Source organism: Pieris napi, chromosome 9 (assembly GCF_905475465.1).
Source record: "Pieris napi chromosome 9, ilPieNapi1.2, whole genome shotgun sequence".
Lineage (NCBI taxonomy): Eukaryota > Metazoa > Arthropoda > Insecta > Lepidoptera > Pieridae > Pieris > Pieris napi.
The window spans coordinates 11,524,031-11,541,432 of NC_062242.1; the positions used below are offsets into that span (position 1 = coordinate 11,524,031).

The 17,402-nt window shown below is 37.8% G+C and overlaps 1 protein-coding gene across 1 annotated transcript in view; it reads left to right on the forward strand.

Moving 5' to 3' along the window:
- Positions 1–307: 307 nt before the first annotated feature.
- Positions 308–17,402, forward strand: part of LOC125052392 — an 88,177-nt gene continuing 71,082 nt past the window's right edge. Inside the window, exon 1 of the mRNA XM_047653208.1 lies at positions 308–605. Within this exon, the coding sequence (XP_047509164.1) occupies positions 551–605 (55 nt within the window). The 5' untranslated portion in view covers positions 308–550. The remainder of the gene's footprint in view (positions 606–17,402) is intronic.

The window sequence follows — 17,402 nt, forward strand, 5'->3', positions numbered from 1 at the left end:
TATGACTTGGTACTATTTAACTCATAAATAAATAAGTTATAAGACTAACTATGCCTATAATAACAACTATAATAACTATTTTATATTGCCTCATAATAATAATTAGACGGATTTATTATTTACAGTCTGTAGATTTTAGACGCTTTTGGCTTAACTATAGGGGATAATATTTTTAAGAGTTGGTAACCCTGACTGTTTTTCTTATTTCTCATTTTGACTTTCGCAGCTCACCGTTCACAACTCACATCACATTCACTCACTACAAATATCTTCAGTCTTCACATTCCCAGACCCCAGTTCACAACACAGCGTGAAGTGTCTGTGTGAACTGTGAACACAAGTCATTAACTCACAACGTCAGAAGTTCTGTTAAAGAGCGACCGGGTGTTGCGTTTAATCGTGTTGAACGCGATGTCAATTTGTTTGTCAACAAAAAACTTAGTTTTGCGTAGACTAAATTAAGTGTGATTAACATCCAAAATGTGTGTTCGGTGATAAGTTTTGTGTCTTTAAGTCCTAAATTAAATATGAATGTATAAGTGCACCGAAAATGGATGGAGCAAACGCTGATTCGGACCATTCTATGAGTTGGGAGGACTTTTTCGGTTCGTAACTTATTTTACAAGTGCAACTTACTAACTTATTTAAAAAAATAAAATTTATTAATATAGCAATAAAAAATATTTTTAATTTTCTGATAAAAGCAATTATAAGTAAATAAGTAATAATTAGTAATTAAGGTTTCTGTATTAAATCTAAAAAAATAAAATAAAAAACCTTTCAATCCACTGAGAATTCTATTTTCGAAATCCTTACAAAATATAATTGTTAAAAACAAAGTTGGGTTCAGTACCTTTTTTCTTAAAAAACTTTCCAGTTGAAATATGAAAAAAATTATGTTTCGAGTCTATTTTAGGTTACCTGTTCTACAGCCGTGATTTCCTCGGCCTAGGAAGGGAGGGAGACAGGTTTGCTTCCTATTATGGAGTGCATTGCTAACACTGGGTTCAATGCCTGGTACACCCACCTCTTAAGTCATGATTACTTAGAATTATCAGTGTGAAGATTACAAAAATAAAAATCCTAGTTCAAATTTGCCCAAACGCGAAGAAGAAAATTTGCACTTTTAATCTCTCGTTATCGTCTTGAATGAATGCCCTCGCACCGAAACTTGAAACCCATTAGAGAGATGGTGAAGAAGGTTACTAACCAATGATTCATACAGTTTCGTTTGTAATGAGATTTTAGGCCAAGCGATGAATTAGAAATAAATTAATGAAAAAACAGGACAGTGATTGCATCATATGTTCATAACGTGTCTTATTCTGAAATTTTTTATTAAAAAAAACCGGTTGTTTTTATTAATTGTAGATCTTGTGCAACTTGTAAATAATATGTTCGTAAAACACGTATGAAATGTTTTATGAACTAAGCACACTTAAGATAACATTCTTAAAAGATAAAACTTCGAGCTGAATGCTGTTTTCCATTGTGAACAAGTTTTCAACAATATATTTTAGTATTTGAGGACTTTGAACCAATATTTGCCGCCGTAAATGTTGGATAGGTAAAAAAAAGTTATGGGCTAGCTATTTAAACATATAACAGACTTTAAAAACATGAAAACGATTTTATTTATAGATTAATTATTAACCCTTTATATTAGGTAATCACCTTAATGTTGTATTATCTGAATAACCTTATGCAAACATCTGAATGCGCTGAAATTAATCGATATAATAGTTACAAACCTATTCTACATATGCGATACATATTATTTATGCATACGGGATTTATGTGTGTTGCCATTGTAAATATAGTGTACGAGTATGGAACTAATGAAGTGTACTTCCTTAAACGCACCCGTACAAATAAACGGATGTACGAATTATTTGAAATTCGATACGCGGCTCGTTTTTACAAAAAAAAAATATGTCTATGTTGGTACAAGCTACAGATAAGTTAATTGAGGCTGATTTACAAATTTTCTAAATGCATACGTTGGAGTCTCCCGTAAGGGGGACATTCAATTAGGCGCCAAAGGAAGAAAGCTAGTGAAAGTATCCGAATTAGTATGCACAGACTAACAAGCACCATACAAGTATCCTAATCCGTTGATCTTATTCAATCTAAGTTTGTACACGCTTTATTTAAACTCTAACAATGAAATTGTTTTCTATTTACAAGACACTGAGTACAAGTCGATTAAAGCTTAGATCGTACTAAAGAAATAATATGATTTGTTTCAATATGAAAAGAAATATTTGTTCGACTAACAATTATTTATTTATATTTACAATTCAAATATGAATATACTTCAACAATAGTTCGTTTTTGACTATTATATTATACCTTTAAAGCCTTTACACACCGGTACTAAATGATTTTAAAATCGCGAGCTTTCTGGTAACGTGTGTTCATAGACCGACCACTTAACTTCAGATGAGTCTTCTGCCCCTTTTGCCCCCTGTTGTATAGAAAATGTTGATTCTGTGTCAGTAAATTTATAGTAAAATGTGTTATATATTTTACTATAAATTATAATATTTTTTATTACATGTAGCTGATACTGCATCAGCAGATGAGTAGTTTTTAAAAACTTAGTTAGAACTTTTTTACTCTATATAGTACCTATAATCTGTCCACTCAATGCTCTCAGGATATCCTTTGAAGTTCTAACCAGTTTGAGAAACAGAAATTCTACTCTATATTTATAGTACAAGTGTTAGTATGATTAATGCGTTTACGCATGATATAGTAGAATTATAATTTAACTTAATGATTAATGAACGTGGAATTGGCATGAGAAGGTAATAAGATGGTTTCGTATATACGTGTGTGTTGTTTTCGTCATACTTAAAAGTTTATTAATACAGAGTTCCTGTGTTGCTATTGATGAAAGATATGTAACGAATTGATAAAGAAAGTCCGTTTTATTTTAATATAATAGTCTCAGTACTGTTGCATTATTTTTGTTAGATTCGGAAACGCGAATTACGAATCGAAAATCATACCCGAAAGCAGTTATGGTATCGCAAAAATTCGTAAAATAGAAAACGCCGACAAAACAGGAAAAAAATATTCTATTATTTATTCTAAGAAGTATGAAAGTGTAGAAGAAGCAGAGACTACTCCATGGGGGAGAATTCCCCTCTGGGCATCCGCTGGGCGACGCACAGCTCCCAGTGGTTGTGAATAACCTTTCCCTTGAAGAAAACAACGTACCAATTCTTCTGGCAACGCATATATGAGCCTTCTGGCAGTGTGAGTTACCATGGGCGGCATCACTTAACATTGGCCTCCTGCCGGTTTGAATTCTGTTTCTTAAAACTCCCTGTTGTTTCTTCAATCTGAAGGGACCAGTATGACGACTGCCTGCCCAAAGGCTAGTGGCAAGAGATGTTGTGCTCAGAGTTTAGAATTATTGGTATTATATACATGCACAGAGTATAAAACACAACAGAGGCTTATTGGTACAATCTTCTTGGTTGCGTTTGATGTCATCATACAGATTTTAGCTGCAGTCTGATGATGTCGCTTCATACATTACGGGTAGCACTCGTAAACAAAAGAAAGTATTAAATTATATGTTATATAGTATGCAAAAATGTTTAATTTAGGTCGATCATAAATAAGTGTAATTTAATGCCCTTAAATGACGAAACGGCTGTATTCGGAACAAGGTTTCATTTTCATTACTTTATCGTTTGCAACGCAGTTTTAATTGTGATTTTTGTTAAAATATGATTGAATTTCTGAATTTAATACGGGCGCCAGAAGGATAATTTTGTTTGTTTTAACTATATGAGTATTTGAAAAAATAAATGAAATTATTTTTCATCCATCAAACGTGAAACAATTTACTTAAGTATTTACTATAAAATATGTTAGAGGATGTAATACAGTAATTCTTCTGAGATAATTTTAAATGAGTGGAAATTAAGCGAATATTGTTCCTATTTTTATTAATACATCACAAACAATATTTAAAAAAATACAGGAATCCTTCTTGGTCCTAATGCTAAAAGCAGTTTCTTCCAATCCAAAACGCACGTTAAACATTAAAAATAATAAATAAAACATAAAATACATGCACAGAGTATAAAACACAACAAACGATTATAGGTGTAATCTTCTTGGTTGATTATTAAAAGAACAATGAAATGGCAGTGATGGTAGCCCGATAAATGCATAAAAAAAGTTGTTTTTATTGAATTTTCAGATCTACTACGCCAGAGGCGGTACACAGCTATTAATTTGATACGCGTTACGCCACGGCCCTCTAGATTTACCGCCATATTGCAATCGTGAAGGAAACGACGGCGCCAACCTAACGCCATAATAACATAATATTTCGTATTCTAGAAACGTGCTGAATGCAATTTAAATCTCGTAATGCACGTTCTTCATACTATTATCATAAATGATCGGATAATATGGAAAGTGGAATGCACAATGGAATCCAAAGGGCCGTTAGACATAGAGACAGCTAGAATGCACATTGACTTTGTAGGTAAATAAGAGATTGTAACATAAAAAAAAGCACGCCAGAGGAGAAAGTACAACTGACATACGAACTAATCGTGTTTTATTAAGGCTCAAGACAGCTGACCAATCACAAACAAGTTCCATTTTTAAAAATCCATTCTAATTAATTATTGACGTTTTTAAAATTTTGCGCCACGCCTCGAAATCAAATTCACAGTATTGTCCAGGCTAAGCCACGTACATGAAATATAAATTTTATTAGGTCATTATCCTTACATTATAACTATAAGATAATTACGCACTATAGGTGCCTTTCAGGGTGTATACATAATATGTCATACGTTAAAAACATGAATCTCTTATTACAACATGTTAAAGACGTACTATGAACTTTAATTTACTGAAGGTTCTAGACCCTAATGTTTTCAGCAAAATTAAGCTTTATTTTAAAGCCTAAAGAGTTATTTTCCCATGAAATTATCTCCCGCACTGTCGAAATCGATATTACTGCATTATGCATAGCGATTCAGCAAAATTGGATACGTCTATTATTAAACTCTTGTCAGAGGTATTACAAACTGAAAATATATTAAATTAATTATAAATTTTTTTTATATAAACTGGCCGTTTGGACACATTCCGAAAAGGCTCGCAAGTGCGTTGCCGGCCTTTTAAGAATTGGTCATGGCATATTTTTTACTATCTTCAATTTACGTATTAGGCGAACCACGCCACGGCCTATAATTTTTAGTTTCTTTAGTATACGTGTTCGACATGTAAGATTTATATACAATTCATATTATCTATGATGTATATGTATTTATTCGATTTTACGTCAAAACCATAGATTCAGAACTTAGCGGCAAGTCTGACTTACGGTACATAACATACGGGAGCATAGTTCGCGCTAAGTCCCAGTAGGGTACAGATTTTCGCCTAAAGACTGCCATTATCATGACGGCTTGAAAATTGAATGGAATCCTGACTTAGAATCAATTATGTAACGCCAGTACAAAAAATATGCAATTATATTACGTAAATATCATGTGAATTACAGAGAACGAGAATTTGGTTAAGTAATGTGTATAGATAGTCTTTAATTCGTAATCAGTAATTACTTATACAATATATCCAGTTTTGGTATTTACGTTGATTTTATGAAGGACTTTTAATAAGTCAAATGTTAAAATGCAAGTCTGTTGGAATATCAAGAAGAAGGCTGTATGCATATGTTTATTTAGAAATGATAGACATTAGTCTATGGTTGTGATTGAACAATTCAAAAATTGGCTTAAAGGGCTCGTTGCCAGGTCATAAAATTAAAAAAAAAAACACGCAGTGTTAGCAAAATCCGCAACAACAATAATTGTTATATTATAATCAATTTACATTATAACACAACAATAATGAATTATTAATATATTTTATTATACTCGTTAGTTTAATATTATTTGTTTTATAAACAAAAATTTCGAATCTGCTTTAAATAAATACTACAATGGAGCCTTGTGCAAAACTTTTTCTGCTCTTGGTTCGCACGTGACGTCAAATCTATAGTAAAGGAAATATTTAATCTAAGCATCGCGTGAACTAAAATAAAAAAAAATACAACTTCGATACTTTTTTATAGAACAGGGGGTTCTATGTTTTTACTCACCTTGTTTTAAGTGATACCGCTGATCATGGACACTCTCAATGAGGCTTCGTGAGTTCGTTGCCGGCCTATTAAGAGTTGGTACGCTCTTTTCATGAAGAACCCTAAGTCAAATTGGTTCGGAAATACTACAGTGGGAAAAATAATAAAACAATAAATGTAAGTGGCGGAGAGTTTATTGCCAGTTCTTCTCTTCCGTTCTACGCCCTTGATTTGAGAACTGGGAGTAATTGTAAAATTAGAAGCATTGAATGTATATTTCTATTTTGACGTTCATTGTTTCCCTTATGAATAAATGATTTTTGACTTTTGACTTATGAGCATCGTGGTCAGCAAGAAAGCGTCTGCAGCGTCATCTGTTTCCACCGGTTTCGGTTCAACGTGTCTCTTATGACAGTGTACAGTTTTGAGGACGATGAGTCTTTCACTTGATCGGTTCATCTGGTTGTATACGCAATAATTAATAGATTATGAAGATCGTTAATCTCTGAAGTTTACTCTGAGAAGTCGGTGTTAATTAGTACATCAATATTGTTTTATGTTTTGTAACATGTGCACATAATTACGATTGATTAGTTAGTTAATCGACTACGCCCCGTTTTTATACCAACGACTGTTTTATTAAGCATTATGATTAGGGATTAGATATATCTATCTGTACGTGATAAACTCAAACTGCCTGACTGCACTTTTTTGCGGTTTTTTGAATGATTTATCAAAGCGGTTTGGGTATGTAACTTAATAAGGTTTACGGGGTCTCGGTTGCCTTTTTTTATAGAACAGGGGGCAAACGGGCAGGAGGCTCACCTGATGTTAAGTGATGATGATGAAGCTCAGCTGCAGGTATTAATCCAAACAACTCCTCTAAAAACTCTTCATGGTAAATTAGGTAGAAGATGCAGAGTAACCGACTCTCTAGCAAAGGATCCCGCCAAGAGACGAGAACAGAACTCCATGTGGGGCTGAATTTGCGCTTTATACAGTGCAACTGTAGTGTCTAGTTGTGTAAAAAAAATGCCGATTAAAAAGATTGGCGGAGAGTTTAATGAGAGTTCTTCTCTTCCGTTCTACGCCCTTGATTTGAGAACTGGCAGTAAATGTAAAATTAGAAGCATTAATATTTATTTCTTTACTGACGAATCATAAGTGTACATTATGTTACATATATGATTAAATGATTTTTTTACTTTTACTTTTACTTTAAGGTGGCCCGAAGTGAAGTAGCTACCGTCTTGCCTTGCTGAGAAACCCAATCTTTTTGGAGGCTAATTTAGTTTTTCCCTCCTAATGACCGCAAAACTGAACGTCGTTTGATATGTCTACGCCAAGTATTCCAATGCTGGCGTTAAGAACAGTGTCTTCAAAAAGAGGAGTAGCGACGAAGCGTGATTTTTTTTCTGCGCGATGGCACTAGTAGGATATTTTTTTTCAAATTTTACTTCACTGTAAAACTGTTGCCGTGTTTCTCTCACATTAATTATCTTTACTATGTATCTTTTGTGCCCTAAGGTCCCAATTAGCTTGTCAAAGAACCTTGTACCAACCTAATGTCCTACGTCGGTATTAATTTTATACAATTATGTAATTATTGCATTCTCTCAAAAGAATTTACATGGAGTAGACATTTTTATCATAAACTAATGAATGTTTCATTTGTTGGAAATCATGGAAATTTTTACAACGGAAAACTTCGTTCGGAAAATGTTTAATACTAAAATTATAATGTTTAATATTAAAAACTACTGATGATTTCTTATTTAAATTTTAGTCCTTTAGAATGGCTATGTTTAGAATAACATAGGGTATATTATGTATTTATTTATTACCACTTCGTTGCAAATATACACAAATATAGTACAATTAACATAATTGAATAGTAAGGAGGGCAACTAGCGGCCTTACTAGGGCGTCGAACGGAAGAGAAGATACAATAAACTCTCCGCAATTTCTTGCCTCATTGCAGAGGATTTCAAGGATATCGTTTTTTGAAAAAGCGTAGGCTATAGCTATGGGCTCCCAAGTATTTGAAGTTTTTGAAAGAGAAAGGAATTTTAGAATTAAATAGGATTGAATATAAGGGATGGAGAACGAATGTTCTTGCAAATAATAAAAAATATCTAGTTGAGAAAAGTCGCAAAGCAAGGCATAGACGCTAGTTTAATTTATAATTTTAATAGGTTGTAAAGGTTATAGTGAAAAGGTCGCATATGTTAAACCACGTGGAGTAATTTTCTAGTACGCCTGCGCGGCGCTGCAGACAAAGTCTAGACAGGGAGGCACAAACATGCACAAAGGAGGTTGATAATGGATTGCCATATAAAAGACTTTTTCCCAAATTTGACGTGAATAGTATAAATTTTGTTCTGTTAATAAAGTTGCTTGCAATGTTATGCTTATTTTTAGGGATTTTCTAGAAGTAATATTGGATTTAATTTATACGTTTTTGTATCTAAGTTAAAAATAGAATCTTTGTAATACAGACGATATCATTTAAATGTCAAATTAATATCAACACGCCACGAAATCAGAACCTTTAATTAAACCCATTGCCAGACAACAAAAAAGCAATTTTTAGCTCTGTGTTAACGAAAACACAGTGCAAAGAATTTGTAGTGGTTAAATGCTTTTTATTGTTTCTTGCTGATTCAGCCTTGCCTTGATAAGTTTAAACATATTTTTGACAACGTCGACACCCGCAGTGCCTTACCATGTTCAGACTCTACTATTTCAAATATAATGTCTAAATGTAACCACTAATAGGGTGTTTCCCTTTGGATCTTCTAATTGATTAGAATTTATGGTGTCATTGCTTTTGGGCTTTTCATTGTTCAATATTTTCGACATCATGTAGTTCGACAAAGGCTTAGAAATTGGGCGTCGACACAAAAATTTAATAATTATCTGTATATCCGGAAGCTGTATCTAGGATGCTCCATTCCCTTGGTTGCGCTAGTTCGGCTGTCGCATGTCAGTGTAAAAGACGGAATTGAAGTATCGATCGATTCTCCAAGCAGTGGATCCTTAATAAAGGCGGAAACATACTACCAAAACGCCACGCAACACCACGCCATCCGATGCATGTCAGTACTTATCAATCCCATATATTTAATATGGTCAGATGCACATAGACAACACGCCATGTGATCACACGCGGTAACATCCAATCGATTTGGATCGGCGACCGGCGTGTTGTGGATGTTGTGATGATGACGTCATGCGTCAATGCTTTCGAGTTTTTGACACGAATGTCAATTTATATACTTAGATATTTTTGGATTTATTTGGCGAAATGAACGACGAACAATTAATTGAGTTGGTGAAACAATATTCTGTTTTATATGACATAAGATTACCTCAATACAAGGCCAAAAACAGGGAATTAGGATGTTGTTAGTTTAATACAAATAACCTGCTAATCAATTCAGTTTATTAGAAAACACAGGGTGGGCCAGAAAGATTTGCGAATTTGAAAAAAATATAATAAAGAAACTAAATACAATACACATACAATTTTTTATTTCAAGTAAAATAGACATCTGGGAAATTTATTTCCTAAAAATAACATCATCCAGGGGTGCACCATTGCGCTGCAAACATTCCTTGAATCTGAACCTCAAATTGGTAAAAACTTGCTGGCACATTGCGCGGGGAATAAATCAGCTAAATGACTTCTGAATTTGCAAGCGTGTCGTTGTGTCGCGTGTTGGTAATGTGCACGATGGACATCGGGTGTCGACACGACACGTCGCGTCGCGTTTTAGTAGTATGTTTCCGCCTTAATTGTTAAATAATAGAAAATGCGGTAGTACGGTGTGCGGTTAGATATAGTGCGCACGCGACAGTAGTTAAAATCTAACTAACCTAATCTAATCCTTGCGCCATTACGCCGGAACACCACTTCGCGTTTGCGTGTCAAAGTCAAAATCGACAATTGTCATCCTTCTTTGACTGATACCGACCGAATAACTTTGAAAGTGTATTGTTTTCACAATCATCCTTTATTATCCCTTCAAAATAACATCGACATATCACTAATCTGAGGTTTTCTGAACGCAGTTTTAACTGCGTTTCATCTACAAAGTACGTGTTATTAGTTGAACATAACTGAAATGTTCTTAAACTGTAGTAATTCCACGAAGTATTCATTCGCGACGCTCATTTGTCTTTTTTCATTCTCACTTATTATCTTTGCCGCCTCTGATATTCCAAATATGCAGACATTCTTTTTTTTTTAAGACATCGACACTCGTGAATTAATAAGCCCTTATTATGTGCTTATCCTTTTTTTTAATTCTCTCTGCGTATAGTCACTGAATGAATAATCGTGTGGGCCTGCATTATGCTTGGGTCACAGATTGGCGATGTCGTAGTTAGGATCGTGTATTGCCATGTCCTAAAGAAAATTGAGCGTTATTTTATTTTAACTTAATTTATGAAATTATGACCCTCGCCACGTGATTTATCATAATAATGACTTTGTCCTACTCCATAGATGAAAGGATATGTATGTCGCAGCCAAAGCAGCTGAATGAGCCGTTCGATTAAGAGCCTGGCCTTTTAATTAAACAGCGCCGTTTAACTAGCGGCCTGAAACATAATATTCAGTTAGTTGATCAAACAGCTATACAGCAAATGACTTGGATCGATGACGTGATTTTGAAAACTTTATTTGTAATGGTAAACCCCAGACCTCAACCAATATCTCTCTGGGAATTTTTGTTATTTTAAATGTTTATATTGACCGGACTATAAGCTAAAAATATTTAATTCTTACAGTTACAGTACTTATGTATACAGTTATTTTTCTTGAGTTAACAAAGGTTTAAATTATACACATTAATATTAACCTTATTATTCTCCCCACGATTCGCGTGGGATGTGTTCGCTTTAAAGTGGCCACAAATGTTGCCCGTGGGGATAAATTTTGTAACAACACGCGATATGGATTATAAATTTTTATTTAACTTTATTAGATGATAAAATTAAATCATAATATACTGTCTTATATTTAAGAGTTATAAATAATAAAACTTTATTCATGACAGAAATATGGTTGTGACGAAATAGCCCGTGTTGTCGGTAATTACAATTATTCCGTTTTTTTAAAACAATTTTTTCAAAGAATTAGTCTTAGAAGACCAATTACTAGAAGTTTACTAGTTTACTAGTGGGAGTGCCATGCTGTTGCCTTCGGGCTTCAGCCAAATGGGCAGGCACGACCGGGGCAGTACCACTGTCTCTCAGAAAACCGGCGTGAAGTGATGCAATAAGTTCACCTTATTGTACTCGCGTTTCGTGCGGTGAGAGAGACTCCCGGAGCCCATTCCCCCCCCCCCCATGAAATATGAAGGTGCAGAAAAAAGAGAATCTACCCCAGGGGGGTACCACACGCGCTCGCGGTGGAGAATCCCCCTCTGGGCGTCCAACACCGGGACACTCTGCGCCCGGTGGTGGACGCACAGGCTGCCCTTCGTATTCTGGGGGGGGGCAATTCTGCGCTCGGTAAAAACATTAATCGTTCTCGGGGCAAACGGAGCAATTTAACAAAGGCACCCCCGTCCACACTCGCCGTGGACTTCACAAATGTTAGGGGGCTCAATTCCAACATCAACGCTGTCCACTACCACTTAGAGACTGCGAAGCCGGCCTTGCTCTTTCTTACCGAGACTCAGATATCCCCCCCGGCTGATACTTCCTACCTCTCCTACCCGGGGTACAAATTGGAACATTCATTTGTGCCGCGGGCGGGAGTTTGCGTGTACGTCAGAGAGGATATCTGTTCTCGTCGCCTCGGGACGCTTGAAGGAAGGGACCTATCTAACCTCTGGCTGCGCGTAGACTGCGATGACCATCCGCGATTCTACGCATGCCTGTATAGGTCCCATAGCGGAAATACCGAAACTGACCGACTCATTGAGCACATCCAAATGGCTACAGATTCCCTGCTCGAAAGGGTTCCTACCGCTGAAATCGTGATACTTGGCGATTTTAACGCCCACCATGCCGATTGGCTCGGCTCAGAAACCACCGATCATGCGGGAAGATCCTTTCACGACTTTGCTTTGGCTTACGACTTGACGCAAATGGTCCCTGCGATTACGCGAATACCAGATGTGGATGGTCATAAACCCTCTTTGTTGGACCTTCTGCTGACTTCACATCCGGAGAACTACCAAGTCTCTGTTGAACCGCCATTGGGTTCATCAGATCATTGTGTGGTCCGGAGCATTGTGCCGTTCACGCGCCCTCTTCGGCCTAGCTTCACTGGCTGTCGCCGCGTGTGGCACTATAAGCCAGCAGATTGGGATGGGATGCGGTCTTTTTTTGCGTCCTACCCTTGGGGGCCCATTTGCTTTTCGTCGAGTACTCCAGATGCCGTCGCTGACTCTGTCGCCGAGGTGGTCCTGCAGGGTATGGAACTCTTTATTCCATTCTCTGCGGTGCCGGTCGGTGGCAAGTCCCAGCCTTGGTTTAGGCGTTCTTGCAAAGCGGCTTTGCGCCGTAAGCGTGAATGCTTTAAAGCCTGGGCAGAAGCGGTGACATCCTGTGATGTGACTATCGGCGAACGTAAAAAAGCATACAATTCAGCCTCGAGGTCCTTCAAGCGAGAAATCGCTAAAGCAAAGTCAGAGCACATTGCCAGATTTGGTGAGAAATTGGCCCACCTCCCTTCGGGAACTCGAGCCTTCTGGTCTCTTGCCAAAGCTGTCCAAGGGAATTTCTGTCTGCCCTCAATTCCACCACTGCATAGGGAGGATGACTCACTGGCCCATACCGCGAAAGAGAAGGCCGATCTTCTAGGCTGTCTCTTTGCGTCGAACTCCACTTTGGATGATCAAGGGAAGGAACCACCGACATTATTGCGGTGTGATACTACGATGCCCGAAGTTATATTCCGGCAACGTGCTATCCGTAAAGCTTTGTCTTCCTTGGACATCCATAAGTCGAGCGGACCCGATGGTATCCCTCCAATTGTGCTGCGTACTTGTGCTCCTGAGTTGGCTCCGGTCCTAACGCGCCTTTTCCGGTACCTTTACACGCTCGGCACTGTTCCGAAGTGCTGGAAGATCGCTTCGATACATCCGATCCCTAAAAAAGGCGATCGCTCTGATCCGTCCAACTATCGCCCAATAGCTATAACCTCCTTGTTCTCCAAAATAATGGAATCCATTGTTAACTGCCAGCTCTTGAGGTATCTAGAGGGCCACCAGCTGATTAGCGATTATCAGTACGGCTTTCGTCGTGGTCGTTCGGCTGGTGACCTTCTTGTATACCTTACACATAGATGGGCAGAGGCAATCGAGTCCAAGGGGGAGGCGCTGGCGGTAAGTTTGGACATAGCGAAAGCCTTCGATCGGGTGTGGCACAGAGCACTGCTCTCGAAGCTTCCAGCCTACGGGCTCCCTGAGAAATTATGCTACTGGATTTCCAGCTTTCTCGCTGATCGGAGCATCAAAGTCGTCATCGACGGAGCATGCTCCGACCTGAAACCTGTGAATGCTGGTGTCCCACAAGGCTGTGTCCTATCCCCGACCCTGTTTATTCTGCATATCAATGATATGTTGTAGCTTAGCAACATTCATTGCTATGCGGACGACAGCACTGGGGATACTTTTTACACTGGCCGGGCAGGTATTTCTCGGGCTGTTGTCGATGAGTACCGGAACAAACTTGTGTCTGAAGTCGAAACTCTTCTACGTGGAGTCTCGGACTGGGGTAGACTAAATCTAGTCCAATTTAACCCCAAGAAGACACAAGTATGCGCGTTTTCCGGTAAAAAAACTCCCTTTGTCGCTACTCCCCTCTTTGAAGACACTCTCCTTAAAGCCTCAGCTAGCATCGGAATACTGGGCGTTGACATATCGAATAACGTTCAGTTTCGCGGTCATCTGGAAGGAAAGGCTAAATTAGCCTCCAAAAAGCTTGGTGTGCTCAGCAAGGCGAGACGGTACTTCACTCCGGGCCACCGCTTGCAACTATATAAAGCTCAAATTCGGCCCCATATGGAGTACTGCTCTCACCTCTGGGCGGGAGCTCCCCAGTACCAGCTCCTTCCACTTGACCGTATTCAACGAAGAGCGGTTCGAATCGTCGACGACCAGTCACTTTCAGTGCGGCTTGATCCCTTGGCGTTGCGTAGAGATGTGGGATCTCTCTGCATCTTCTACCGCATTTACCATGGAGAGTGTTCAGAGGAGTTGTTCGGTCTAATACCTGCAGCTGAGTTTCATCATCGGACGTCAAGGCAAAATACAAAATACCATCCGTATCACCTCGACGTCCGTCGTTCCACAACAGAGCGTTTTCTAAGGCAGTTTTTGCCGCGCACCACCACTATGTGGAACCAGCTGCCCACAGAAGTATTTCCGAACCAATTCGACTTAGGGTCCTTCAAGAAAAGAGCGTACCAATTCCTGAAAGGCCGGCAACGCACTTGCGAGCCTTCTGGCATTGTGAGTGTCCATGGGCGGCGGTATCACTTAACATCAGGTGAGCCTCCTGCCCGTTTGCCTCCTATTACATAAAAAAAAAAAAAAAATAGAAGAATTAGTCTTAGTGTTACATCTTATCAAACATAAGTCGTGTAAAACCTTAAGAATGCTTGAATTTATGAGTATGTGAATAAGTGTGGGTGCGTGTGATACACGCTTTATTTGAGAGTGTGTTATAAGTGTGCGCTGTGTCTGTGTTAGGAACTCAGAGTCATGCCAAAATATGTATTAAGGCAGTTAAAAAAAGTATTATAATAATAATGTCTGTCTGGGCTTCAGATTTTTGTGTCTGTTTCATGATCATTTGACAATCTAATAGACAAGTAGGTGATCAGCCTCCTGTGCCTGACACACGCCGTCGACTTTTGGATCTAAGGCTTTTTACGATGTTTTCCTTCACCGTTCGAGCGAATGTTAAATGCGCACATAGAAATAAAATACATTGGTGCACAGCCGGGGATCGAACCTATGACCTCAGGGATGAGAGTCGCACACTGAAGCCACTAGGCCAACCCTGCTATCGGAAATTTAATTAAACAGTGTAATTTTTTTAATTAAATGCAGTTTTTTAACTATTATAACATCCTATTTGTTATAATATGTGTAATAATACTAAACAATTTGCTAACCCCTAAAAACTCTAGGGTGAGTCGTAATAAATCTTGTCTATGGCGTTCTAATACGTTTTTTCCCGCATTTTCATGGGGATACTTAATTGCTGGACCAACACGTGTTCGTATTTACCGATCGCTTAATTGAGTTTTGTTCGTGGGAAATTGGGGTGAAATAATACGAGAAATGGTTTAAATAGCCTACCGGTCAATTGAACTCTTATAGTATACGTGCACTTAGCATTTGGCCCATTATACATATTCTCCTTCGTAGTCTTCATTACTGAAAGTCGTATCTGTCTTGAAAAGCCCAAAGCAATACGTCGACTTGCTGCCTTTGTACTACTATCCACAGCTTGTCTCAAGGCATTGGGATGTTGAAAGCCATAATTGTCTTAATTTGGTCAGACCAACGGCTATGTCTACCATTACTTTTCGTCCTCCTACCGATGGCCAAAGCAGCTAAGCACCGGTTTGTTTATGATAGTTGACAGTCTTGGGTGATCTTTAGTTGGTTGAGAATGTATAGGGATGTAAATTTTGAAGAAATGTCCTCTTTTAAAATGATTTTTTATATCTGCTATGCTTAATTTCAAGTGCATAAAGTTACATGCGGGAGAAGGAAACAAAAATATCGGATGCACGATACGATTCTTTCTAACACAAAAATGGTCTTGAACACATAGCACGATATCCACACGTATAAAGTAACGAATGGCCTGGTAAAAGCGGTTAACAGACCGAAGAAACGCTGATCAGAGGATATCTTAGCTGTAGCTAGCAAGTGTCTAAAAACAAACATAGGCTGGAGGAGAACACAAATTTGTCTAAATTTTTTTTTGTATGTTGTAAATGTTTAATATCTATAAGGTTGGAAATAAATAAAGTCTTACTAATAAAAATGTTTGCAATAGTTGTATTAATCGTAAAATTAACTTCTGAGATGTGAATTAAGGTTTTTAATATTTAGCCTAATAAAACATACAATAAGAGTCCAAAGTCCAAGCTAAATGTATGTAAAAGCATGTATTGCAGTTGCGTTTCTAAAGCTATCATATAAATAACAAAAGGAATTGAGTCGAGTCTAGACTTTACATAGCAATGACCACATATAAAAAAATACAGCCAATCTCTGGTTATGACACCCTCAGCTAATAACCAGCGTTTAGGCCCCTCTGTTAGGGCACTTCAGATAAGTCTAGAGGTCTTCAATAGATGGTACTTGTTAAAGTACCTATTGTTCGGTGCATAGTGTTTATTGTGTTGGAATAAGAGTGTGTTTCGTCTGACATTGATGTACTCAATGCGATGTTCCATTGTTTTGGTAAAGCTTTAAAGTGGCTAAGTGACTGAAACAAAGTTGTAGTTTGTTAAAATTGGTAGCTTCGTGAATTCTTCTAAAGTCTGGAGTAGCACATTGCTAGTTTCAATACATTTTATATTCGTTTAATAAATGTAAATAATGAATGAATTAAATATACATACGCCAATGAAATGGAATTAACCCAATTAATTGATACAAAATAAATCAATGGCGCTACAACCATTTTAGGTCTGGGCCTCAGATTTCTGCATCTGTTTCATGATCATTTGTCAATCTAATAGGCAAGTAGGTGATCAGCCTTCTGTGCCTGACACACGCCGTCGACTTTTTGGCCGGTATGTTTACGATCTTTTCCTTCACCGTTCGAGCGAATGTTAAATGCGCACATAGAAAGAAATTCTATTAGTGCACAGCCACAGATCCACAATCTGGTACAAAGCTTCCTGACGCCTAAATGTTCGTGTAATATTTTTTGAACTTGACTCAAACCAATGCCTAGGCCCGTATCTGCTGATAGGTCACTCTCTTATCTTCCTCTATAATGTGTCGCACAGCACTGATGTTATCTTCAGTAGTTGCTGTTAAAGTACGTCCCTCACTCGGATCATCATTGATATTGCTACATCCACGCTTGAACTCGTTAAACCAATTGCAAATATTGGTACAGATATTGGGCTACGTTAAGAAATGCTAATCGCAGCCTTGTTGTGGAGGAAGCCCACAACAAAAGTCATAATAAATCATTTAGCGAAAATTTTCTCGTGTTCGATTTGTTTCACGTGTAACAAGAGTTTTAGATTTGCCGCCAATTCACAAAAACAAATGACAAATTA